We start from the raw sequence: 27,311 nt of genomic DNA on the forward strand, positions 1-27,311 counted from the left end.
AAATAATTCTGCTTCTCTTTGCAATATGCTGTAACAAACAATTTACCCATGTAGTCAGTGTTCAAAAATGGCTCGTCCGCATGATCACCCCCCACCCCCCACCCTCCCACAGTTCCTCTCCCTGTGCTTGCAGCCGACTTTCTGGACACAGAAATTCTTTGTGTTCTTCCTTCACAAAAACAGTTGTTGCTACTTTTTTTTCTTTTTGAAATATGATTGTGTGTGTGTGTGCGCGCGTGCGCACGCAAACGAAGTGAAACTTGGAATCCCCTCTGCTCACTCACCACTTCTGATTGGCAAATGATTTGCAGTTCACACATGTAATCTGGGATGTGGATTAGTCTACAACCAGCATGCAGATGTAGTCAGAAGACATTAGACATGGAAGAAAGCAGCAGTTCCCCTCCCTTTCCTCCCCTCCTCCCCTGCTTTTATTTTTAAAACTGGGCCCACTCTGCACAGCGATCTCATGTGGTGCTTTTGCAGGACTTCTTCACAAATTGATACAAGGGCATTAGTGGCTCAGAATCAATAATGAGTCCAAAGGGAAGAGCAGCTGGGAGGAGGAAGCAGCTTGGCCTGTCCATCACAAGCCTAACCATGTGGCAGACCTGGAAGCAATTCCAAAGCTGCAATGTAACTCTGTGCCAAGGACCCAGATGCTACCATTGGAAAACATTGCTTCACAATTTGGAATCTCTGCTTTGATCACTGTTCCGAGAGAAAGAGGGGAGATATAATGTGGGCATATGAATGACATCTCATTGCAGTCAGTAGGAGTTAAACCTATAGGTTGTTAACAAATCACTATACATTTAATTTTAGCTACTGAATGTTCATGTAAATTATGCTGGTTGCTCCCCAAATACCCCTATGTTACTAATAAGTGCTTTTTTCTCTCTGTTTGGCGGGGAGAATTTAGAGTCTTTCCCTGCAGTTGTTGCCAATGCTGCCTTTTGGTTAGCCGAACCCATTATGACACAAGCAACCTATCCCCTTCTTGCTGTAGAGACAGAGCAATGATCCATGTAAAGTTGTTGTTTGTTTGTTTGTTTGAAGCCAGTTCTGTTTCCATACGTGCTGTGATGCATCATGTCAAACACTTGATATTGTTGATATACAAAGTTTTCAGTGCTAGATGCTGGCAAAATACATTGTAGTGATGAGTGAATCTGCTATATTGCATGCGCATTGCTGTACAAAAGGAACAAGCGCTTATAAGCAGGGCAGGGTCCATCTCCTAAGACTTGTTCAGCGCTTTACAGTTCAGTGATAAAAGAAAATTCAAACATGAAATGCATATCTGTCCTTTTTATATATAACCTAAACATAATAGTTTGAAAATGTGTGAAGTTATATTTTTAGTTCATTGATCTTATCATTTAAAATCCAAAAGTGCAGCGTTTACACTATAAGCAGAAGATCATTGTATAAATATGATGATCAAAGTTTTTGGTGGTGGTTGTGGGTTTTTTTGCTGATTTTAAGACCAAACAGCAGCAGATATTAAATTACTCTGCCTTATTTCTGTGCCTCTAGACTTGTTATTTAGGCTTGAAAAGTGAGGCCTATGTGGTTGACCTTTTTGACAATATGAACACGTGAGGAGCATTTTAGAGATGACTTCTTATTTACTTTGGACCTAAGTGAAGGAGAAAGGAAATGCTCTGATTATAAAACTGTAACTGTAGGGGCAATTGAAAGGACTATTTTTGAGAGATTATTACTATCATCCACCATGAGATAACTATTGTTTAAGAAATACCTGTTCTTAAGATATTCCAATAGAGCAGCCCTGGCATGGTTGAATGGCTGTCACTATTTTTCATGTTCAGATATAATTGCAGACCAACTAAGATGACAAATTGGTTATTACTTTTAGTTCAGAACAGTTCCTTACAGATCACCACGAACACTGTATTAACATTAACCAGTGAACTAATGAAAAACATGCAAGAAACAAGGAGGAATAAAGATAGAATTCTCTTCTGTTAGTACATGACTATAGGACTGTTTGTGTTACTGTATGTGACTCTCAAGTGGCATCTCCACTGATTAATTTACCAAAGCAAGCTTGCAGTAATATCAGACTTCCTATTTCTTCTCCCCGCCACTAATTACTTCAATATGTGCCATTATCGGCATATTGCCTGCAAATGGTTGTGCCACAGAAATGGAATGTAGCTGCTAAGTAGAATTTAAAGAATTGCTGCCTAGTTAAAAATGAAATAGTGAACACAAGTGACTTGATATGATCAGAAGTGTGGATTAACAAGCAGTTATTAGAATATGTAAACATATTTGTAAGCTGGGTTTTAAAAAGTAACCATATAAAAAGGAAGATGTCCCTGATCTTCCTGAACATGTTCAGAAAGTACCAGGAGAGATTTTTGTAGTAGTTACTTAAATCTCTGTTAACAATAAAAACAAAACTGGAATTAAGAGTTAAACAGCTAAACTGGTGGAAAGTACATCTGCCCACTGAAACTCCCACCAAAGATTCAGCTGATTCTTGGGCATTCTTTTACAGTAGTTGGCCAGAGAGATGCTGTGACACCTGGAAATTTATTATTTTCTGAGAGGTTTAGTAAACAACTTTCTACATAATGGGGCAAATCCTGCCCATTCCCTACAGGCACAGAATATGTGACCGTTGCCAGCGTCAATGCTAGAACGAATAAATCTAGCTGTGAGGGCTTCCAGGGATGTGTTGAATCCCTGAATCAGCCGTTTTAGGGCTGATTATGAGGAGACCTTAAAGAATGGCTCCCAGATTATGAGGTGGCAGAACAGCTTCGCTGCTGCTGCAAGCATTGGGAGGGAGAACTCAGCCTCTGACCCATGATGCCCCTTTCTAATATATTTAGTCATGCTGTGCGCACGGACTAGGGCTTGGCTTTAAGTAAAGAAAAGGTAGCAGTGAGGCAAACAGAACCGTGATCTCTTCTTTCTCTTTAACCTGTGAGCCTCAATCTATGCTAAGATAGTGTGGTGATAGAGACTATGAGTGGCTGGATAGATGTTCACTCTGTGTAGAAATAGCGAAAGAAATATAATTATTTTTTAAAATAGTTTTCTTCCAGTCGGCCCCACTTCAGTAGGGCGCTTAAGCATGTGCCTAACTTTAAGCAAGGGAGCAATCCCATCTAAGTCAAGGGGATTTAAGTACCTTGCTGGATCAAAGCCATGTTACTTATTATCAGGGATGGAATCCTCTCTCTATGGTACCCCCTCTTTTCTATCACCTCAAACGTCTTCCTTTGTGGTGATGGTGTCCTTGCTTTCAGAAAGGAAAAAGAAATACAATGGTACTGATGCTCCGGTGAAAGACATGCTCCTTTCAGGGCAGGATTCATGAAGAGGAGAAGACGGTTCTACTCCTTTTCTTCACAGCAGTCAACACATGGATCAGCCTCTGCCCTTAGTACTTGCATGCTGTTGCGGCTGGCCAGATCTAGTAGTCAGAGCCGAAATCTGCAGTCATGAGACAGGAGTCACGAGTCAGCTGGGTAAGGATACCAGGAGGTCAGAAGCAGGAAACAAACTGGAGATCAGAACGAAGAGTCAGGAACCAGAGTTAGGCCAGATCAGGAGACCACCTGGCTGACAACGGTCTACTCCCAGTCCAGGGACCACCTGGAAAAGGTCGTTACCATCCCCTCGACGGTACTTACCTTGCTGTGATGGTGGACTGACCCCAGGAAAGTCCTGGAAGGAGTTCCTGTCATTGGCACTCTGCACTCAGTTGAGTTGGTTTCGGACGCCTCGGACCTCTGCTGCGGGGGGGGGGCACACCTCGGCACCCTCCAGACCCAAAGTGTGTGGTCCCCAGAGGAAATGACACTACACATAAACATCAAAAATCTCAGGGTGGTGCGCAGAGTGTGCACGTTCTTCCTTCCTCACATGTCGGGCAGGGTGGTCAGAGTCCTGACGGACAACACAGCTTCGATGTTCTACATCAAGAGACAAGGGGAAGCATGATCCTCAGCCTTCTGCCAAGAGGCACTCTGTCTCTAGGCCTTCTGCATTGGCCATGGAATCCACCTAGAAGCGTGTCACCTTCTGGGTGCCAAGAACATGCTAGCAGATCACCTAAGCAGGGACTTCTCCTCTCACCACGAGTGGGTAGCCGGCATGATCTTCCAGAGGTGGGGAACTCCCCAAGCAGATTTGTTCACCACCAGGCAGAACTGGACGTGCCACAGGTTTTGCTCCAGACACCTTCCTCCTGCTGTGAGCAGAAAGCCTGATGTATGCGTTCCCTCCAGTTCCACTCATCAGTAAGGTCCTAGCAAAAATCAAGAGAGACAAGGCTCAGGTTATCATGATCGCCCCAGCGTGGCCTTGCCAGCACTGGTTCGGTACACTATCAAGCTTGTCAGCGATCCCTCCGTGGCCCCTGCCGAACGGACCGGACCTGCTGTCACAGGATCATGGTTGACTCTTGCACCACAACCACTCATCCCTCCACCTCATGGCGTGGATGTTGCGTGGCTGAACCCTGAGGAATGGGCCTGTTTGGAAGGGGTCCAGAAGGTCCTCCTCGAGAGTAGAAAGCCCTCAACTAGACAGACTTACCTGGCAAAGTGGACGAGGTTCTCCCACTGTGCTTCTGAATGGGGCATCTCCCCTTTGCATTCTTCAGTGCAGTCGATCTTAGACTACCTGCTTCATTTGAGGAACCAGGGCCTGGCACACTCCTCTATCGGGGTACATCTGGCAGCCATTTCCGCCTTTCATCCGCCAATCCGGGGCAGATGGTGTTCTCCCATGACATGGCCGTCAGGTTCCTCAGAGGCCTAGAGAGACTTTTTCCTCAAGTTCGGTCCCCAGCCCCTCAGTGGGATCTCAGCTTGGTTTGGTCCAGGCTCACAGGTCTGCCCTTTGAGCCTTTGGCCTCGTGCTCCCTGTCTCACCTATTGTGGAAGGTAGCTTTCCTGGTGGCAGTGACGTCAGTGAGGCAAGTCTCCAAGCTGCGAGCCCTGACCTCAGAACCGCCGTACACGGTCTTCTATAAGGACAAGGTCCAGCTCCGGCCCCACCTGGCCTTCATCCCCAAGGTGGTGTCTATTTTCCACATGAGCCAAGACATCTTCCTTCCAGTCTTCTGCCCTAAGCCCCATGAGACTAGTGAAGAGATGCGCCTTCGCACTTTGGATGTAAGAAGGGCCCTGGTTTTCTACCTAGATTGGACAAAGCCTTTCTGTAAGTCGACTCAGCTTTTCATCTCTACAGCTGACAGGATGAAGGGACTCCTGGTGTCCATGCAGAGGATTTCTAACTGGATCACCTCTTGCATTTGGCCCTGCTATGAGTTGGTGGGAGTCCCTCCGCCACCAATAATCAGAGCCCACTCGACCAGAGTGCAGGCGTCTTCGGAGGCCTTCCTGGCACACTTCCCGACCCAAGACATCTGTTGAGCTGTGAGGTGCACACGTTCACAGCCCACTATGCTATCACTTAGCAGGCCAGGGATGACACTGGGTTCAGCAGAGCTGCCTTGCGATCTACACATCTGTGAACTCATAGCCACCTCCAAGGGGTACTGCTTGGGAGTCACTTAAGTTGAATAGACATGAGCAAGCACTCAAAGAAAAAAAGACAGTTACCTTTTCCGTAACTGGCGTTCTTAGAGATGTGTTGCTCATGTCCATTCCACAACCCATCCTCCTTCCCCACTGTTGGAGTTTCCCGCAAGAAGGAACTGAGGGTGGGGGAAACTGGCAGCGCCCTGTATACCACAGCATATGCGTGCCAGTCCATGGGGCACTGGAGCTGATCCCCTACAGATACTTCTGAGGGAAAAACTTCCGGCACAGGTGCATGTGGCAAGCGCACACACCTAAGTTGAATGGATATGAGCAACACATCTCAAAGAACACCAGTTACGGAAAAGGTAACTGTCTTTTCAGGACGAGGCGTCAGCCTTGCAATTTCTGGTTCCAGGGTGGTAGGTCAAGGTAAAGTTAATCTGGGAGAAGAATAGGGCCTACCGCAGCTGTCATTGGTTTAGGGCCTGGCCCTGCGCAGGTACTCCAGGATCTTATGGTCGGTAAACACTTGGACTAGATGGTGAGCTTCTTCCAAATAGCGTCGCCACCCTTTGAAGGTGGTCTTAATTGCCAGGAGCTCCTTGTCAAGATCTCATAGTTTTTCCTGCGCTTGAGCTTCCTTGAGTAGTAGGCAATGGGGTGCAGTATTTGCTTGGGTCCAGGCCTTTATTAGAGGACTGCCATGATTGCCAAACTAGAGTCATCGGCTTCCACAACAAGAGCTTGTGTCACATCTGGGTGGGCCAATACTGGAGCAGTGGAGAAGGCAAGCTTCAACTGCTTGAATGCATGCTGGAATGCATGCTTGGCCTTGGGGGACCAGTGGAACTGGGTGTTTTCCCAGAGTTGGGCATTTAAGGGCCTGACTTTTTCAGAAAAATTGAAAATGAACATCTGGTAGAAGTTCGCAATTCCTAAAAATAATTGTTATGTATTGCACATTGCGGAGAGGGTGGGGGTGCCCAGTCACAAACAGCCTGGATCTTGCACAGATCCATCTTGATTCCTTCCAGGGACAGGATGAAACTCCAGGAACTCAGTTCAGGCCTGATCAAATGTGCACTTCTCAAGTTTAGCATAGAAACCATGGTTTTGTAGTCTCTCCAGGATTGTGCAGATGTAAGTGGTGTATTGGTCCAGATCGTCTGAGATGATCAATATATCATCTAATTACACTGCTACAAACTGGTCCGGTAGGTCTCATAGCACGTTGTTAATGAAGTGCTAGAACATCGCTAGGACATTCGTCAATCCAAATGGCATAACTAAATATTCAAAGTGGCCATAGCAAGTCAATAAGGCAGTCTTCCATTCATCCCCCTTGTGAATACAAATAAGGTTGTAAGTTCCCTAAAGATCCAGTTTAGTGAATATGTGGGCAGCTCCCATGCAGTCCAAGAACTCAGGGATCAGGATAGCAGGTAACGGTTCCAGATTGTTATCTGATTTAGGCCTTAGTAACTGAATCAGAGGTGGAGGCTGCCGTCCTTCCTTTTTACGAAAAGGACTGGGGCATCGGCCAGTGAAGTTGATTTGCAGATGAACCCCCAGACCAGGTTCTGTTGGAAACATTCTCGCCATGCTGACAGTTTGGTTTCTGGCATTACATATATCTGCCCAAATGTTATCTTTGCCCCTCGCTGCAGTTCTGTGTGGTAGCTGTAGTCCTGATGTGGTGGAAGTTTTCTGCCTTGTTAGTCTCAGAGACGTCAGCCTAGTTATGATATTTGTGGGGGGAGTTCCATAGTTCACTCAGTGCAGTGGTTCTCAACCAGGGGAACATGTACCCATGGGGGTACGGAGAGGTCTTCCAGGGGGTACATCAACTCATCTAGAGAGTTGCCTAGTTTTACAACAGGCTACGTAAACAGCACTAGCGAAGTCAGTACAAACTAAAATGTCATATAATGATTTGTTTATACTGTTCTATACACTGAAATGTAAGTATAACAGTTTTGTGCCCATTGATTTATTTTATAATTATATGGTAAAAATGAGAAAGTAAGCAATGTTGCAGTAATAGTGTGCTGTGACTGTTGTATTTTTACGTCTGATTTTGTAAGCAAGTACATTTTAACAGAGGTCAAACTTGGGGGTACACAAGACAAGTCAGGCACCTGAAAGGAGTGTAGTAGTCTGGAGAGGTCGAGAGCCACTGCCCCAGTGAGTGCTTGAGCTTTCTTGTCTTGTCTGGGTGCAATGTTCTCTGGTCCCTGGTCATGCTGTCCGCAAATGTCCGACGGGAAAGTAACCTACTTTTGTTCCACTCTGTATCTGTCACAAGGTGGTAAAAGTGCACTGCATAGGAGGCTACTGCCCCTTGCTCCTGCTTCAGGATGGCCTCAGCCATTCAGGCGCAGTGCAGGTAACTGAAGACAGTTGACATCAATTGGAGAAAGGCTGCCCAGTTGGACAGCATGGGGCTATGGCCTTTTAGCATGGGGGATGCCCAGTGTAACAGGTCTCCTGCTAGCAGGCTGATTACAAGGCCACCTTGGCCAAGTCAGAGGAATAGATTTGGAGCCCTATCAGAAACAGACAGCGGCATTGGTTCGTGAATCCCTGTAACCACCAGCAGTTCCCCTCGAGCTGTTTGAGCAAGGGTATCGTAGGCCCCTGTTCAGGCAAGATGCTGTAGGCTGTGTTTGCAAACCAGTGTTCTTGGCGCTGACCTGCCTCACTGGGTCCCGCACCTGCTGGTTGTCCAAGGTCAACTATGCAACTTGGGCCTGCAGTGCTTGATCATCCACCCAGCGGCAAGAGGTCCATTTGGGCAAGTCCAGTGCTTCTGGTGGCCGTAGATGTGCTGCTGGGTCCATCCTTCTTGCACTGGGCTTCGTCCCACAGGGTTAGGAGGTCCAGACAAGCTGCTATGGCTGAGTTGTGGGCAGCCAGACCTAGCAGTCAGAGCCAGAATCCACTGTCATAGGAAAGGAGTCAAGAGTCGGCTGGGTCAAGATCCTGGAAGGTCAGAAGCAGGGGACAAACCAGAGGCAAGGAATCACAAGTCAGATGCCAGGAGCCAAGCTGAGTCAGAATGCCAGAAGATCAAGCTGGGGAAGCAGGAGCCAATAGTAGGAAGCGCAAGGCACACCGTCCAGAGCAGGCTGAAGCCAGTTGTTCACCCAGCTTCTTGTTCCTGCTGCTAGCTTAAGTAGGACCAGTGGGCCAGTCAGATGCTCTGGAAATCCGCCAATCGGACCGAAGGGGCAGGTGCTCGCAGGTGGGCTGGGCTTCATGTGCCTCGGGTAAGCTACTGCCAGCAGGCTGCCACATGGAGGGTTGGAGTGTGGCTGTTCCCATAAAACTTGCAGGTCCAGGCTTGAGGCCCATGGGTCATGGTATATGCCACTCCCATTCACTTCAGTTAATTCATTGTCTGTATCCATGGGCAGAATTAGGGCTTGTCTACACTTACCGGGAGATCAATGCACAGCGATCGATGCATCGGCGGTCGATTTAGTGGGACTAGACCCGCTAAGTCGACCACAGCTTGCTCTCCTGTCAATTCCTGTACTCCACCTGAATGAGACGCGCAAGGGGAGTTGACGGGAGAGCGTCTCCCGTCGACAGAGTAGTGTGGACCCCACGGTAAGTAGAGCTAAGTATGTCGACTTCAGCTACATTATTCACATAGCTGAAGTTGCATAACTTAGATCGATCTCCCCTGTAGTGTAGACAAGACCTTAATGGGCCTATAGTTAAGAGGAACAATGGGTCTTTTAATAATAGGCGTGCAATTGTTTTCCTTCTTATAGTTGAAGAAATTATCACTTCCCTAAGGTTTTTACTGTTACACTGAACTTAAACCTATGAAAGAAATGTATTTTTACTTATTAAAAAAGAACACCTGAAGTTTTTCTCTCTCCCTTTAACTCTGTGGCAGTTATGTTTATAGACTTGCCTCTTTCCTGCCCCACTTTTGGTTGGTAAAAAGGGGGCAGGCTGAGAGTTAATTACTGCTCGTTACTATGGCCCTGCTAGATGACAAAGATAATATTCAACATCTGTTACTTTTTCCCGCAGGCTGACTTAAACTGCAACATTCAAGATGATACAGGAGCATTTTATGGAGTAACTAGCCAATATGAGAGCTCAGAAAACATGACAATCACCTGTTCCACCAAAGTCTGCTCATTTGGAAAGCAAGTAGTAGAAAAAGTAGAGGTAGGATGCCCTTCTGGATGGTGTTACTCTGCTGACTCATGATATTATACAGTACATTTCTGCCAATGTAATGGCAGTAAAAAATGGAAAATTGACTCTGATTTATTTTACTTATTCCTCTTATCTCACTTTCCTCCCCTCCTCCCATCTTTCTTGAAGGAATGTTTTCCTTCCAGACAGTGCTTAGGTTAGTTTGAATTACTGTGCTTATGGTGACACTAGCGAAAGTAAAATCCCAGTTACTTACTGACTTAGAGTACCTCTTCCATCCTTCCCCTGGCAATCACTGGCAACACAGCAACGTACCTTCAGCTGGAGAGCCTGGAACTGACGCCAATGCTGATTCCTGCATCTCCCAGCAAAAGAGCAATGAAACAGAAATAAGTTTGCTCCCATTTTCTACTGGATACATCACTCTCATGACGATTCAGACTCACACTTGGCCAGACCTGTAACATATTTGGAACCTACTAAGATGGCAAGCAGCTCCCACTCTCTAGATTTCTGGGTGTTTTAAATGTGTAGTGTGATGGGTTTCTTCCATGCCCACAGTCATTTAACCTGGTGAAATGCACACTTTCTACAAACACCATTGGCCTTTGGGTGAAAAATAAGTTTGCAAGATTGTTTTTCCTTTGGGGTACAATGGCTGCTTTTTTTGCGTGGGTGGGGGGTAAAGGCACAGCACTGTATAGTTTCGTTGGCTAGGTATGGGGGGGGTGGGTCGTATTGTGATGTTACAATGATGCATCTTTTGTTTAAAGTAGCAAACAACCCCCCCCCCCCCCCATATTTGTTAGCTACTTTGTAGTTGTTGCTCAGTGACTTCCAGTTTAAAGCTGTAATTTAAGCATGTATCAAGGCAGTGGCTGCTGTGCACGCCCTACTTGTGCTGGTGTGGTCCCCATAAACGGTGACCACCACAGAACAACAACTTCTGGCATCACCTCCACTATCCCAATCCCAGCTGAAGTCAGCAGCCCAAGAAGTCCAGCCAGCCTCTATTAAGAACTATTTATCATGATAACAGAGAGTTGGGGGGTGGAGGGCAGGAAAGCACTGAATCACAGACCCATCCCCTTAGTGGAATCTGTTGAGCCAGGTACTAGTCTATTCTCCCTCCTTCCATCACAGTTGACTCTCTTCCTCTGATGCAAACAACTGCTTAGTGAGTCATATAGTAATTAAAATATGACATCAAGATATGGGTAAAATTGCTTCCTTTGTAGCCAGTCATCTTTAAACTGCTTTAAGATCACTGAAGATCAAGTTTGCTGGGAAGGTTCTTTCTCAGTGCATTTATACTCACTTGTTAGTTTATACAGTCCTCATCCTCTGTGATTTAAAATTATAAACTTGGATATAAACCAAGATTACATACCCAATGTATAATTTCCTAAATTAGGCTATGGAAGGAAACTTGTGTGATAAGACTAGCATTTCAGATCAACAACTCTACTTTGTACATGTTGTTGTTTCCAAACTAACAAAGAGAACCAACCCAACATTTTGCATTCCCTCTGTTGATCACTGTAGAAATATGTTTGTTGGTAAATAGTCTTTAAATGTTTTTCATTTTCTATTTAGACGGAATATGCAAGGTTTGAGAATGGCCGGTTTGTGTACAGAATAAACCGCTCTCCAATGTGTGAATATATGATCAACTTCATACACAAGCTCAAGCATTTACCAGAGAAATATATGATGAACAGTGTATTGGAAAATTTTACAATTTTGTTGGTAAGCATTCACTATTCTTTACTGACTGAGTCTAAAATATGTTCTGTTTTGGCAGGGATCAATTAACTTGGAAATTAAGGACCAGACTCTGAAACCCTTACTTATACAAGGCCAAGTGGTCCTATTGACTTCAGTAAAACTATTCACAGAGTTAGGTCCTATTCAACCTGAGGAAGAGCGATAGAGTCTAGTCTCATTGTTTCCCAAAAGTGGGGGTCTCAGTCCTGTGGGAGGACACAAAAGGCTTGTTGGGGTGAGAGCATGAACAACCTCTCAGTTGTTTTCCAGAGTCTCAGCTTACTTTTTTTCATATGTTTTTAAGTAAGTGTTATGATTGCAAAGAAAACCCGTAAAACAGAACCCGGGTATAAACAGTGCAGCGATATTTGCCTTAATTTGCAGAGAGCCTGAAACACAAGCTCTATGGTGTAAAGTGTTCATTTCATTTCAGTGGGTGGTAACTCAGTTGCCAGTGGTGATACTTTAAATGTCAACATTGTTAACTATTTCAGTACTCATCAAAGCATGTAAGAAAGGAGAGGAGTAGCACACTATGAAGATCTAAAATGTGGGCAGGCTTTTAACAACACATTTTGAGACTGGAAAGGGTATAGTCAATTTCATTTGCCTGAAGTGGGTCTCAGCTTTCTAAAGTTTGAGAAACACCAAGTTACAGTTATATTTTCTTCTCTTTTCAAGCCTACCATACCTTTTGGTGCAAATCCTTTTTTCCAAGTTTATAACACTACTGTCTACCTTTTCTCTCCCTCCCCTCCCATCCCCTCCCCGTTCCCAATAGGTTGTAACAAACAGGGATACACAAGAAACCCTACTCTGCATGGCTTGTGTATTTGAAGTTTCGAACAGTGAACATGGAGCACAACATCATATCTACAGGCTTGTAAAGGACTGAGCAGTTATTTATATATACACGTCATTACACTTCTTTTCTTTATCAAAAACACAGACTGTAAACCTCAACACTAAGTGGCAGTGCCTCTGGCCCAGCTTTCACCCACATTTTTCTAAATCCTGTTTTAGTGAAGTCATTTTTAATGTGTTCATATATAATTGTAGCTGTGAAATTCTGGTACAGTTGTAAAAAATTATTTCTAAAACTAAGTGTTCTTCAAATTTGTAAACGACAGTTCTTTGGGAAGACTGTATTTAAGAACTGAATGCCTTTGTCTGTGGAGGCCTCTTTTTAATTGTGATAGAAAAATGTAAGACAGAGCATTTGCCATGGGGAAAACTTACAGCATTTATAAGAATTTATTTAGGGTTTTGTTTTGTTTTTTTCCAAAATAAAATACTTATTTTACGATGCAAGTGAAATGGAAATGAATCTTTAACTGTAACTGTAAATTAGTACACAAAGTTAATAATCTGTATAGAATTATCTTTGTAACTAATTAGAGTGGAAGATACGGACGAATGTAATTCGCTAAATTATTTTTTAAAATGAAACATTTTTTCTGTTTGAAACCAAATGATAAATATAGCCTTAAGAAATGCCTGATAGAAACAAGCAGGTCCTAAAATTAGGCAAATTTTGTATTTTTTTCTCAATGTTAAAACTAATCTTCTAATTCATTAAACTTTCCAACAGGTATTGCAGAGAAAGAGAACATCATCCCTTATACTTAACGTATCTAGTGTATTTTTAAAAATATAAAGTTGTGTTGTACTAATATGGAAATTTGATTATTTAATGAAAAACTGATGGCTCATTTTGCAATAAGTAGGTAAATACTGAAAATTTAGACTTACATTGTATGTAGTCTTGTGTGTGCAGTTATATTTTATACGGACAACTATATTTTCTGTTGAGTGAAAAATTTGCAATACCGAAATTAACAAACATAGGGGGAAACAATTGACATTATTACTGCTTTGTGAATAATCTGTAAATTGCAAGCGAGAAAAAGTAATGTGGTTGAGAGAAGAATATGTAGGTCAGTAAAAGCCTCATCAGCTTTAATGTCGTAGGGATGCTAGAAAATCACAACCATCATCAGGCAAAACAGATTCGAAGAGTTATGTTCTTCCTCTTCTCATTCTTAAGGTTTTTCTGTCACATATATTATCCCAGTTCTGTCTCCAGTCTCAAACAGGACATGGTGCATTTAGTACTAGTAGGCAGGGCATGTAGGACACACCCATCAGTACCACTTAAGTTTGAGTGCCTTTCACATCCAGAATACACAGATGTGCAGTGTTCATCCCTCTGATTAATAAACTGAAAAGCAGGTAATTCAGAGAAGATTCTATTATAGAGTGAACTGAAGAGATTTTAATACTAATGAGGATTAAAAATACGGTCATGGGTGTGAATAGTTTTCTGGGATACACACACGTGTCCTGTGTTCTCTGATTCTTATTGGCACAGCCTGTCCTTAGTATTACTCAGCTTCTCCTCTGCCATCCGTTCAATCACTGCCTTTTCACTGCCCCATGCAATGTTAATATTAAAAGTATTGGGAGGAGAAATGGGTTTTAATGGGAAATAACTAGGCTAAAACAATGCAATCCATTGGGCAAACCACAAATCCTAACAGGACATACGAAACATCGGTTACAAGATAAGATGCATGGCTGCTGCAAACTTCCAATAATCACATGTATCAGGGGTTCGGTAAGTCTTGGGGAGCCATGAGTAGGGCACAGAAATTTGTTCAACAGTTCCCCTCTCAGCTGCAGTTTTCAGGCATGTGCCTATGTGTAATTAGAAGCTTGAATTTGCCCCCAGGTATAATATATTGGTTACAGTTTTAATTTTTTTGACACTGTCATTCTAAAACGTGCCCTCAGTTATAGCCGCATAAATATAGATGAATAGTCTTAGTCAGCATACCAGCTGGAAGAGCAATCAGTATTTGTCATGTGCAGCAAGTTGTCGGTTGTTGTATGCTTGCCTTTCATTGTGTTAATCTTTAATACTGTTAGGATTTACATTAGAGAAAGAGGCCAGCATCAGGGGGGAGAGGGGGTTGAAATTCCTTAGGCTATAAAACCTCTGATCCGTCTAACTATAAAAGGTGGGTGATTGCTGTGATGTCTAGCTGTCATATTATCCACTTGGGGATATTAGAGCTGATGAATCTTTTAGTTTATATTCTGGGAAGCATAAAATGTGATGTCCATGTCATGAGGTCTCTTCATACGTTTATAACACTAACAACCACATCAGGAAAAGCACTGCATTGTAACAGCCTAACGGTAGCCCTTTATTCTAAGCACTTGGTGTTACAAGTCAAAAACTACTTCTTTTGTTTTGTTCTAAAGTTGTCTCTTATTTAGGTTTTCGAATTGTGGTTTTGATGGATTTTTTTATAACAAATTCTTTGAGGAGTATAAAGTATAGAATTCAATTTGCAAAATTTTGTATACAATCTGGCACATTACATATGTCATAACTATGGGGTATAAGAAGTCACAGTGTTTATTGGTGTTCACATTTGTAACGTTAGGAAAAAGATTTGCATTGTCTTTACTTTACACTTATGTAAATGATCTAAACCCTGCACATGTTCATTCTTAAAAGCCTTAAGTCCTTCAAATGTATATCGTGGAGTGTGTCGTCCAAAAGGCTGCCTGTAAACTGTGAGCTCTTTTGTAAGCTGGAAGAATTTATCTTGTTACTGTTACTTTTTCTAGGAACTTTTTAATTCAGAGCTGCCAAAGCATTACAATATGCAGTGCCTTAGTGTTGTATTAGAAATACCTTTAGCCTCTTACATCGATTTTATATGTTGTTTTATTAATTGGTTCTATTTAAAAAAAAAATCTTTTCCCCCTCCACAGAGAAGCTCTTTGACTACTTGGTCTAAACCAACCTTCAGCATAAGTTAGACCCATTACTACACAATTAAATGCCTATACCAAAATGAAAGGTTACAACTTCATAGTTTGCTGTGAAAAATGAATTGTATTAATAATGCTGCCTTTTTAAATTTCATGACCAAATACTTAACTATTTGTGACTCTTCTGCACTCTAGCATGAAAGTGCCTTTGGTTTGAAATTCCAGCTTAGAAAAGTGCTGCCATAATAACGACTATTTGTAGAGAGACCAAAAATATTAAGTGATCACCATAATGCCTTTGGTTTATTGGAATAAGTCAAAACTACAGGCCTCCATTCACGAAAGAGCATCATTTATGCTAATGTCATTTTGCAAATCACCAGATTGCATAATGCTGGGAAATAATCTATATGCCATGTAACTGTTGGATATAGTTTTGCAACATTGTAACCCAGTGACTGATTTGTTTATAATATAAAAATGAACAATGATTCACCTTTTCCATCTTTTCATCCAGTCTTGCATCTGAGTAATGTGACTTCCATATAAACGACTGAATTTCAGACAGTGGATAAATGTGACTTTATTATTCTATTCTGATTAATATTTCAGTATCTGTGAAGGTTTCTTCTGTATCCTAATTTTGCACTTATTTTGTTTACAAAGTCAAGTGTTCTGAAAGTCAGATGCATAAAAGTTGAGATGAAAGTGCAGAACAAAAATTAATTGGAGTAAATGTAATTTGACATGTGCTTATTAGCATCCAAATGTTAAGCATGAGCATTGTTAGGTGAAGGTGCTGTATGGAAACCTGTGTGCAGCACCATTCCCAACTCTGTTTTTTTTCCAAGCACTGTCTCAGTGCAGGAAAGGCAGCTCCTTTAAATAATGTGTCTGCTTTTGACACATTCTGTGAATTGGGGCCATAGTGAACACTAGAAGTGAAATTGACAGGAAGAGGAGCAAGATTAAAAAAAAAAAGAAGAGAAAGAACAAATATCAGCCAAACTAAAAGCTGGCAAATGGATTATATAGTTGTGAATACAATTTTAACGTGATTTTTAAATATTTGATGAAAACTAAGATTAATTTTTTATATATAAATATTGTGACACTATATGGTAAATATTGTGATAAATCAAGTTCCCTGTCTCTAAAATACTTCCCACCCCCCCACCCGCAAGGTCTAAATCTCATTTACCTTCCTCACACAAATAGCCCTGTTGAACTTAATGAGGCTGGGATAAGGTAAAGAGGATTTGGCCCCAGACGTAGAGCATGTGTTTACAGTTATGAAATATAACTGCTGGGAGAAACATTTGATAACAATTGTGATGAACAACAGTTTATTGCAAAGTCAATTTAATCCTATTATTTACTATCTCATTGTACAAAAGTTCAAATAAGGATAATGGTACCATTTTTGGCAGTTCAAAGAATTACTACTAACAAATGTAGTCTTACTTACTTGAATTCCAAAATGATTTATTTAGGTACTGTACCACTATTTTAAAGTAGTTACACATCTTATGCTTGTTTCCCCACTTTCCTGTTCTACTGTAGCTACAGCCATTCAGTTTGGCAAAAGCTCCATACTCAACAAACTCACTGCTTCATATGCTCTTAATGAAACAAGGAAAGGGTATCTGTTGACATTAAATGCAAGTAACTGACAAATAGATGTCAGATATAACATTTGACAAGCTAATTCATTTCTATTTATTTTCCCATTCTAATTCCTAGACATGCTTGCTTTCCATCAAGTTTTACTGGATCATTCAGACCCAGGAATGTTTGATGTAATATTTAACATGACCCACATTAAATAAAATTAATGTAGTACCCAGTCACTCAACATACATGGTAGTAGATTCTAGTTTCTCAGGATGATTTTTTCCCCCTATCTTTCATTATTCTCAGATTTTATTTTTAACCCTCTGAAAAGATTGAGGCTGCGTAATTCAAAGTACAAAAAATACTTGGGAGATCTTGGTCTCTAACTTTTCAGGTCAGTCTTGCTGAGATCATGTGATTAGTTTTACTGTGTAAATTAACTCTTAAATGCACTCAGCTGACAAAGAAAAGATGTGTCCCTGTTACCTCCTTACAAAATGTGTGTGTGTGTTTTTGTTTTTTGTTTTTTTATGGGCCTCTTTGCTTCAGGCTCTTGACTGCAGACAAAAAATACAATATGTGCCTGAAAAAAAAAGACAAAAGAATTTTATAACATTAAAAACCTGAATAGCCTTTAATTCTTCAATATCAGTACATTTTATGTAAAACAGTTTTGTTTTTTTTGCCATGTGCATTTGTTCACATTTGTAAATGACTTAATGGAATTCTCACTTTATGTTTATTTGTGTAATGTGTATAAACTGGGTTTGTGACTTAAGCATATTCATATATGGTCAGTGGTTACTTTAATATTGTACTGCTGCTGGTAACTTTTGATGTAGAACCTGCCTTTTGATGATAAAGTACCTCTTGATTAGACAGGGAGGGAAAGCTCTGAGAAAAGTGAATGTGCTCAAATGTTTGGGTTTTTTTAAACATATTTGCAGAAGCTTTCAAAAGGAGTTTCGGTCAAACCTCTTGGCAGTACAGTAATCTTGTATTTGTTATTGTCTGTGTGTAGGTACTGGTACCTTTTTTGTTAAAAAATGTTTAAGTGTTGGCTTTAAAGTGACTTTATCTTTAGTATGATAGTAATATGAAAATTATAGGTTTTGTGTGCAGAGAATTTTTTTATAAAGTGCTTTGTAAAAAAAAAAATGTATTCTAGCTTTTGCGGTACATATGTGTGATAACTTTAATATCCATGACAGTTAAGTGCAATTATTTCATCACTCTAAAAATGCTATTTTTGTGTCGGTTACTGCAGGTGTTTTCATGTCTTTGCAACGTGACACATTTTGATGCCTTCTTGATAAAGTGGTAGAATTTTTGTAGCTTTCTAGAAACTTTGTATTCATACAGTATCGATTGAAAATAAAGAAAATGAAAGTGTTTGGTGCATTATTTTCAGCTGCATGGAAATCACTCTTCTTACATATTTGAGGTAAAATTGCCCAGGTGCCTAAGCCCCATTTTCAAAAGTAAGATAGGGCCAGATTTAGAAAGGTATTTACATGCCTAAAGATGCAAATAGACATCTAGTGCGATTTAGGAAAAGGAAAGGAAAATAAATGGCTGTGTACTTTTAGCAGTTAGATGAGTAATGATGTGTGGATACAAATGAGTAGTTAAATGTCTTAATATTTGCACTTGCAATTCATTGGAGCAGAAAATTGTGTGTGCAAAAATTGAGATTATTTCTTAATCTGTAGTTTTGAGGGTTACAATTATGAAATATTTGTTTTTGTGCAGTCTTTTCCAGCATCATCAGTTCTCTGTTTTTGTACATTTTAACTGAAAACTTAATTAAGGCTATCCGTGGTTACCATTCAAATGTCTACATTTTCCACAGCAGCAGTATTTTGCAAATATCAAGTTTTAATGGCAACCACTGTTGCTGCACTTTGTATCCAGTCTCTGTGTGTGTTTGCTTGTTTGCGTGGGGGTGGGGTTAATACTTTATTCTTAAGCATGTGGTACTGGCCAGTGACTAATGCAGGATACTGGACTATTTATCTAATCAGGTATTTCAGTTTCTGTCTCCTGCTTCTTTTAAGAGCTGATAAACACATTTAATCCATATTAATTAATCATAGATAGTTCCTCTGTTCTCTATCCATTTATATCCTCCATTTCAACACTTATCCGCTGATCACAGCCGCAGGTGAATGGATCATTTTTTTAAACATTGAAAGTATATGCAGACCATAAGTGCTGAGGGGCGGGGGTGGGGGCCTCTGCCTGCTGTTTTGAACCAAAACAGATGTTAACAGCTTTCCATTAACACATACTTAGTAACCCACTGATGGCCTAACCTTGGTAAATTCCAACTTGCCTTGTTCTACAATCTGCCATGCTCTACTGCACCAGTGAAGCACTTGACCCAGTTCTAAATGAATGTGTGCCGTAATAAAAAGGGACAAAGCCTGCCTGTGTGAAGCATCCAGTGCAACCGAGGAACTAGATGCGGTTTTGCAATGGTCTCTTGCACCTAAAAACTGAAAAGAGGCTATAAGAAAAAGAAAATAATCAAGTTTGCTTATCTCAACCAAGCAGTGGTCCAATCTCAATAGATCTACTAAACATCTAACCATTAAAAGCAAAAACTCTTAAGGTATTTGGGCAGAGAGTTAAAATCTCCTGATTGCCAGCTGATAGCTTGGAGAATGTCTGCTATTGTCTAAAGAAAAGGAGAACTTGAGGCACTTTAGAGACTAACCAATTTATTTGAGCATAAGCTTTCGTGAGCTACATCGGATGCATCCGATGAAGTGAGCTGAAGCTCACGAAAGCTTATGCTCAAATAAATTGGTTAGTCTCTAAGGTGCCACAAGTACTCCTTTTCTTTTTGCGAATACAGACTGACACGGCTGCTACTCTGAAACCTGCTATTGTCTAATCCTTGTATCACTTAAATTGCAGTTGTCGCATTGAAAACATTCAAGAAATGTATTTTGTGTAATTCCTCTTCCAAAATCTAGCCAACCTTTTGTATACTGGGAACTTAGAAAATCAGCTTCAGAAGCGTTCCCTGCTGACACCTCTGGAAATAAGTAGTCAGCAGGGAATGGCAAGTACTTCAGTGATATAGCAATAGAAGGAACCCCCTTTAGCTATTCTGTTTTCCTGAAGCAACAGAGCAATTTTTGAAAAGAATACTGAAGCCATTAGGCAATGAAGGAAAAGCCTCCCCAATCCCAAAAGGAATGGTGATGTGTTCAAAATTCAAATGTAATGAATGTGCCTAAAATAAATAATTATGTTCCCTTACCAGCTTATGCTGCCATGCTAGTTAGCTCAAGATTTTGGTGTTTCTTCTACGGGTTGATGAGCTACTTCCCCCAGGAGCTGAAGTGAGTTCCTAGAAACATGCAGTAATATTTTAGGACCCTCTTTTTTCATCCTGAGCATGGAGATTTCCAAAAATTAGTAGCAATACCTGGTGAGATGAAGGATGGGAGACTAGACAAGATTTCGCTGGCTCCATGATGATGTGAAATCTATACTATGGTACGTGAACAACACTCAGGGTGAAATCCCAGTGACTTCAATGGGACCAGGATTTCTCACTCAGTCTCCCACTTTCTGCATAGAAAAACTGGCCCTGCTGCAGCTTTAAACATAGAACCTTGGCTTCCCACTAAGCCATCCCCCCACTCTTCTCTGTGGCTCATAGACGTTCCATTACTGCTTATCAGATACTGCCACAGCGCACTTCTAAACAGGAAGAAGGAGGAGGAGTTGTGTGGGAAGCTGTAGCCTGAGACATGACCTGCTTTTATCTAGCTTGCCTCTTTTTTGTACCATGTTGTATGGTTCCAGCATCTGAAAGTGGAGCAGTTAACCTCAAAACCAACCTGATCCCGAATTAAAACACCACTTAAAACAAATAAATACAGTCTTCAAAATTTCTGAAAATTTTCCCTGAGATTTTAAGTGTTGGTATTCTGAGCACATCAGTCACCATGCCCATGGTACTTAAGGAGCAAGAGTTGGCTTCTTATCAAGGCACTTAGTTAATTGGACAAAGTGCAGTTCTCTCCGTGTGAATATGATTGCATTGTCAAGGAACCAGAAAGCAAGAAAAAGTTCTTACGACACACAGTTATATGAAAATAGGGGTTACAATACACTAGCAGTCTATGGAAAGATTTCATAGATCGTATGTAAATCATACAGAAAACTTCTTGCTCATAAGACTGTTCAGAGCAAAGCATGGTGCTGGCAGATGCTGATGGCTTCCACGTACAACTCTGTCCATTCACCTCAACCCTGACCTTCTGCAACCTTACTGTTATTGTGTGAGGGCCAGCTTGAGCAGAAACAGTGGCACAAGCTGTCACACCAACTGGGGGTAGCTTTGCACTGTGCATACATAACTTTACCTAGCTCATGAGGGGGTGTGACAATTGATTGGTGGTTGTAAAGTGCTATAGAAGTACTAAGAACTATTTTAAGAGCACTAGAAACATGGCTGAGGATTTCAGAAACAATGGAATAGAGGGGGGAAGAGACTGAGATGACTTGGAACAACGGGAAAGGAAAACCATAGCAAAATGGTGGTGTGCAAAACCTGGGTTGAAATGACAGCGAGGACAAGAATAAAGGTGATGTTGCTTTTCAAAGAAAGAGGGACAGCAGAGAAAAAGGAGAGGGGGAGAAAAGTAGTAAGAAATGAGGGGAAAGAAAGAAATGGTGTGGAGAGAGAGAATGTGCCAAAAATGGAAGGAAAGAAAGAAAAGAAAAAAAAGGGGCAGCTAAGAAATGGAAGATGAGAAAAGAAACAAAACTTTTAAGTTAAGTTTAATTTATGCTCCTTTATTGCTTTTATTGTACTTCCTGCAGAAACGGCCTCTAGCTCTGTAAGGTGGGGATAAAGAAATTGGAGGGGTGTTTTAGGAAGCTGTTGCATTGTTATTTTTCTGCACTGGTTTCTAAATAGCTGAAGGGGGAAGAAGACCTAAAATCCATCGGCATGTAACACCCAAGCCTATGGCAGATAGTGTGTTAACAGCTTTGTATCTTCCGTTTATTTGAGACATTGCTATCATACTCCATTGCTGGAGCCCAGCAGCTTTGCTAGGGTCCATACAGTTGCTAAAATTCAAGGGACAGAGTCCCAGAGCACCATCCCTCCCCCCCATGCACACACACCCTTTCCCATAATGATTTAATTAATTTGCTAGGTACAAAAAATAATCTTGCTGGTTTTCCCCAGCATTCCTACAGCTGGCCCTGTGCATTGTGGTCTGCACAGAAGAGGCAGGAGTTAGTTACAGGAAGTCAACAAATTGTTCCACAAGCCCGTGCCAAAATGCTAGTGTCAGTTGTGCCAGCTCTTGCCCTATACCCACCTATTAAAGTCATTGGGGAACATACCCAGTAAGGGCAGTCTGTGAGCCCTTTGCCTCATAGCGCTTTTCTCCTCTGCTATTCTTCCCCCGTCTTCAAACACCATCAGGTATTTCCTCTTTCCCCACTCATTTGACAAACGCTCATGTTGCTGCCCTGGATGATACTCACCTCTCTCCAAGAGAATATAATTCAGCCTCTAATGGGCAATGGCCTGATATCTGTCTTCTCTACACAGTATACCTGGGTGTCCATATTGTACTAAGAAATCAAGGGGGGAGGCAGCACTTTAACATGACTGCTAGACACGCTTCTCCTTCGTTTGAGCTGCAGATGAACATGAGTGTGATGGCTTCCTGCTAGTCTCCAGTGATCCCATTTTACAGCTGGTGGTAGAAAGGGTATGAGGCTTTCCCAAGGCCACCAAGGGAGTGAAGGTCAATGACATGATTCCCTTGCTCTTCTCCCACTTACACCAGTTTTACACTGGAGTAGCTCCCAACTAACTGGTGCAAAGGCTATAGCTAAACACCTCACGATCCCATGCGAGCGCTTTGCTTAAGGCACTCCAGTAAAATGGCTCTCACCATTCTTACAGCAGATTTTTTTTTCTTTGCATGAAAAACCAAGTTATATGTGGATGTGACTTTGTTTCAGAGGAGAGGCCGTTTGCGCTTTCCTGGCCTTTTGACAAACAAAAATGTACATTTATTAGGCATGTTTGTTTCTTTCCTCTTGTTTGGCTGTCACCAAAGTAGTTAATATTTTTTCTGATTTTTTTTTTAATACTTTTCAACTGAAATCATATTTTCTCTAAAGCATTTGTAGCAAATTCATTTTCAATTCAGTTTTCACCTGAGCCACTGGACTGTTTTATAAACGTGCACTTGTTTAATAAACCATACAAGAACAATGTTCTGCACGTTAATGTTTCTTCTCGCATGTTGCTTCCTATTGATTGAGTTGTGAACTAATAATAAAATGGTTACTATGATTTTTCCAATACTTACCCTTTCCAGTAGTATGAACATGCATGCCCATATAACATTCTTCCTCATTCCAGATTATGCAACAAAGTGTCATGCCTGATTTGCATAGCAGCTCACAGTCTTCTAGAATGATGTAGGGAATGGCTCATTAAGGGTAGCCACCAGTCAATTAGCTGTAGCATGCCTAGAGAGTTACACACTATCATACTTTTTCCTGAGATTAGCCATGTGCTAGTTAAGCTTTATCACATGCACCCCATGAAGGGTGCCAATTTGACAAACCTGCAGGCTGAAGTTCACTTTGCTCTAGGAATTACAACACTTTGGGAAGCAGGTGGCCTTGCTTTGAGTCCCAGCTCTGTCTGGGACTTGCTAGGTGCCCTTAGGAAAGTCACCTAACCTCCGTGCGCACAGTTTACCCAGCTCTAACAACACTAATTGCAAGTCCTAGTCTACAGTGGTATTGCGAGCCTTCATTAATGTTGGAAGGTGCTTTGAGATTCTGAGATGATAGGCTCTAGCCAAGTCGTCAGAGCCCCAGAATACAGTAGGCATGGCACAGATAAATGCATGTGCAAGCTTCCCCACAGGAACCACTTACAGGCATGGGAGGCTAGTTCAAGCCTCATGCCCATTTATTTAGCTGCTGAGCCTGCCAACAGAGGTCCCAGCTGTCGTAATGGGTCTGTCAGGTGGAAACTGAAGTCAGACTTGCCCCGGTGCCTTAGATATGAATGGCTGTATTTTCCACTACTACTTCCCTGACCAGGAAGGTCTCACTGTGGAAATAGCTAATTACAGTATTATTATCCAGGCTTCACTCGTCAATGTTGCATGCTTTGTTTCATACCCAGCCCTCTGCTGCTACCCTAATGAATCCCTGGTCCTGTCCTTATTCCTTCCTACTCCCTTTACTACACTTGCTGAATCCACAGGGCTCCCTCTCCACTGTTTCCTCTCCAGTTGTAGGTTGAGCAGGCGCATGGAGGGAAGAGGCTGTGCTACCATAAGACTGGAACCCTGATGAGGTAACAGCTGGATTAATATGCACAGCTGGTGATCAGGCAGCTAGAGTGGTTACAAAATCGTAAAAGTGCCATGAAGAACAAGCACATCATGCTACTAACTGATGGCGCTGACTCTTGCAGATATTTTGCTGACCCACAGGCTGATGAGATAATGAAGACTGATTAAGGGGTGGCAAGGTCCTTCCTGAGTACTTAGGAAGTCCAGGCAGTGATAACAATGGCGGTACAGATAGTGGAATGGGAGAAGGCCATTAAAGAAAACAACTGTGTTTGTTGTCATGCTTCGCATACAAACTCTATCCCACCATGCTTGCCAGTTAAAAATGTCAAGACTGTAAATAGTCTGCAGATAAATGATAGAAAAGAGTTGGCTATAAGAATGAAAGCACTCACTTATAGAGAGGCAGCATGGTCTAATGGATAGACCCCTGTACTGAGAGTCAGGATCTATGGTTTCCATTTGCAGTTCTTCTACCAACCTCCTGCTTTGGCAAGTCACTTCACCTCTCTGTGCCTCAGTTTTTCCTCCCATTCTGTATCTGCCTGTGTACTTAGATTGTAGCTTGTCAGGACAATGATCACCGCTAGTTGTACAGTGCTAGCACAATAGGATCCTGAGCTCAGAGGAAGCATCTAGGTGCTGCAATAATATAAATACTTTTAAGCCCAACTGAACTTGAGATATTCAGTCTAGGGCTGTCAAGCGATTAAAAACATTAATCACAATTAATTGCACGATTAAAAAATTAATTGCACTATTGAACAATAATAGAATATCATTTATTTAAATATTGTTGCAGCTGGCATCGCAAGATATTTATGTGCCAGATGCTCTAAAGATTTATTTGTCCCTTCATGCTTTAACCACCATTCCAGAGGCCATGCGTCCATGCTGATGATGGGTTCTGCTCAATAAAGATCCAAAGCAGTGCGGACTGACGTATGTTCATTTTCATCATCTGAGTCAGATGCTACCAGCGGAAGGTTGATTTTCTTTTTCAGTAGTTCTGTAATTTCTGCATCGGAGTGTTGCTCTTTTAAGACTTCTGAAAGCATGCTCCACAACTCATCCCTCTCAGATTTTGGACAGCACTTCTGATTCTTAAACCTTGGGTGGAGTGCTGTAGTTATCTTTAGAAATTTCACATTCTTCTTTATGTTTTGTCAAATCTGCTGTGAAAGTGTTCTTAAAACTAACATGTTCCGAGACTGCTATAACATGAAATATATGGCAGACTGCGGTTAAAACAGACCAGGAGACATACAATTCTCCCCCAAGGAGTTCAGTCACAAATGTAATTAATGTATTATTTTTTAACGAGCTTCATCAGCATGGAAGCATGTCCTCTGGAACGATGGCCGAACCATGAAGAAGCATATGAATCTTTTGCGCATCTGGCACATAAATAGCTTGCAACCCCAGCTACAACAGTGCTATGCAAATGCCTGTTCTCACTTTCAGGTGACATTTTAAATAAAAAGTGGGCAGCAACTGGCTGAACAGGAAGTAGGACTGAGTGGACTTGTAGGCTATAAAGTTTTACACTCTTTTGTTTTTGAGTGCAGTTATGTAAAAAAACCTACATTTGTAAGTTGCACTTTCATGATAAAGAGATTGCACTAGAGTACTTGTATGAGGTGAATTGAAAAATACTGTTTCTTTTGCTTATCATTTTTACACTGCGAATATTTGTAATAAAAATAATATAAAGTGAGCACTGTACACTTTCTATTCTGTGTTGTAATTGAAATCAATATATTTGAAAATTTAGAAAAACGTTCAATAAATTTCAATTGGTATTCTATTTTTTAACAATGTGATTAAAACTGAGATTAATTGCAATTAATTTTTTTAATTGAGATTAATTTTTTGAGTTAATCGCGTGAGTTAACTGCAATTAATCGACAGCCCTAATTCAGTCATATCTTAATAGCAAGATATTACCTGAGGCCCCTTTGGGCTGCTTTATACCACTCCTGGCCCCCACTCAGGGGTAGTATCAGGGTAGGGAATGGTGTGGAAGATAAGCATGGAGCTATAGTGGACAGCATTCCAGCTGACCCTTGGCTGGTGAAGTGGCCTTTAGGGAACTGCTCCAGCTGGCATAATTTAGAGCAGCTCAGCAGTGGGAGACATTTTGATTTCTGGAGACCACAGGATCAGAGGATGAGTCACCTTTCCCCAAGCTAGCCTAAGAGTTAAAAGCAAGGGAGAAAAGACTGGGGGGCGGGGGGGGAGTTAGATGTGATTTGAAAAGAGAGAGCTGATGAAGCAGAGCGATAGGGGAAGCTATTCCAGACTGCAAGAGTTTCAGAGAAGAAGGCTATTGCACCATCAATGTGAGATTGCATGGAGGAACAGAGATAAGGCCTGTGCTAATCAACTGGAGATCGCTACAGAAAGTAACAGACTGAGCGAGCAAGAGAAGGCCTATGAGCCAAGCTGGAGCAAGCCTATGGCAGGCAATTTTTCTCAGTGACATTAAATTAACAAGATGCCAGTGGACAGAAGTGCAGTGGTACAGCTTTAACGTAGGCACAGGATGAAGAAGTAGGAGCAACACTTCGCACATTCAGGAAGCTGGGAGTAAGAGAGGCAGGGATCAGCAGTTGCCAAAGTCAGAGGAGCTGAGTGCATGGATAAGGGTTTTAACAGAAGTTTGGGGGAGGGTCCAAGGCCTTAGTGTACATGAGAAATGTTGTGGAAGCAGCCGTAGGCAGATTTACAGATGTGGGAGGGGAAGGAGAGTTCATGGTCAAGGATGACCACAGGTTCATGGTAACAGGAGGCAGCTGGAATGTCAGAGATGAGCAAGGAGATGGAATTAGAGCAGCTAGGACAATAAAGAACTTTGAAATGTTCTGTCAACCTCTAGTGACTAACTGGTACTATAGTAACACTGTAACATAGTGCTCTTGTTTCCAGAAAGAAGGGGAGGGAGGAAACAAGAAACTAAACAGCCATGTATGGTCACATATAATTATATTAGTTAGAGCTCATTCGGGGATGCCTGTTTAATAACACATACACAATTGTTTATGCACAGTGTGATTGGTTGTTA

General features: G+C 41.7%; 1 protein-coding gene across 7 annotated transcripts in view; it reads left to right on the plus strand.

Annotated features, from left to right (window-relative positions):
• The window catches only part of TEAD1 (TEA domain transcription factor 1), a 210,260-nt gene extending 191,988 nt beyond the window's left edge, over positions 1–18,272 (plus strand). For all 7 annotated transcript variants that reach the window (XM_037899842.2, XM_043548913.1, XM_037899837.2 and 4 more), the window contains 3 exons: positions 9,582–9,722; positions 11,310–11,462; positions 12,262–18,272. In XM_037899842.2, coding sequence (XP_037755770.1) covers positions 9,582–9,722; positions 11,310–11,462; positions 12,262–12,375 — 408 coding nt within the window. In that variant the 3' untranslated portion in view covers positions 12,376–18,272. The remainder of the gene's footprint in view (positions 1–9,581; positions 9,723–11,309; positions 11,463–12,261) is intronic.
• The last annotated feature ends 9,039 nt before the right edge of the window (positions 18,273–27,311 follow it).

This window comes from Chelonia mydas, chromosome 6 (assembly GCF_015237465.2).
Source record: "Chelonia mydas isolate rCheMyd1 chromosome 6, rCheMyd1.pri.v2, whole genome shotgun sequence".
Classification (NCBI taxonomy): Eukaryota; Metazoa; Chordata; order Testudines; family Cheloniidae; genus Chelonia; species Chelonia mydas.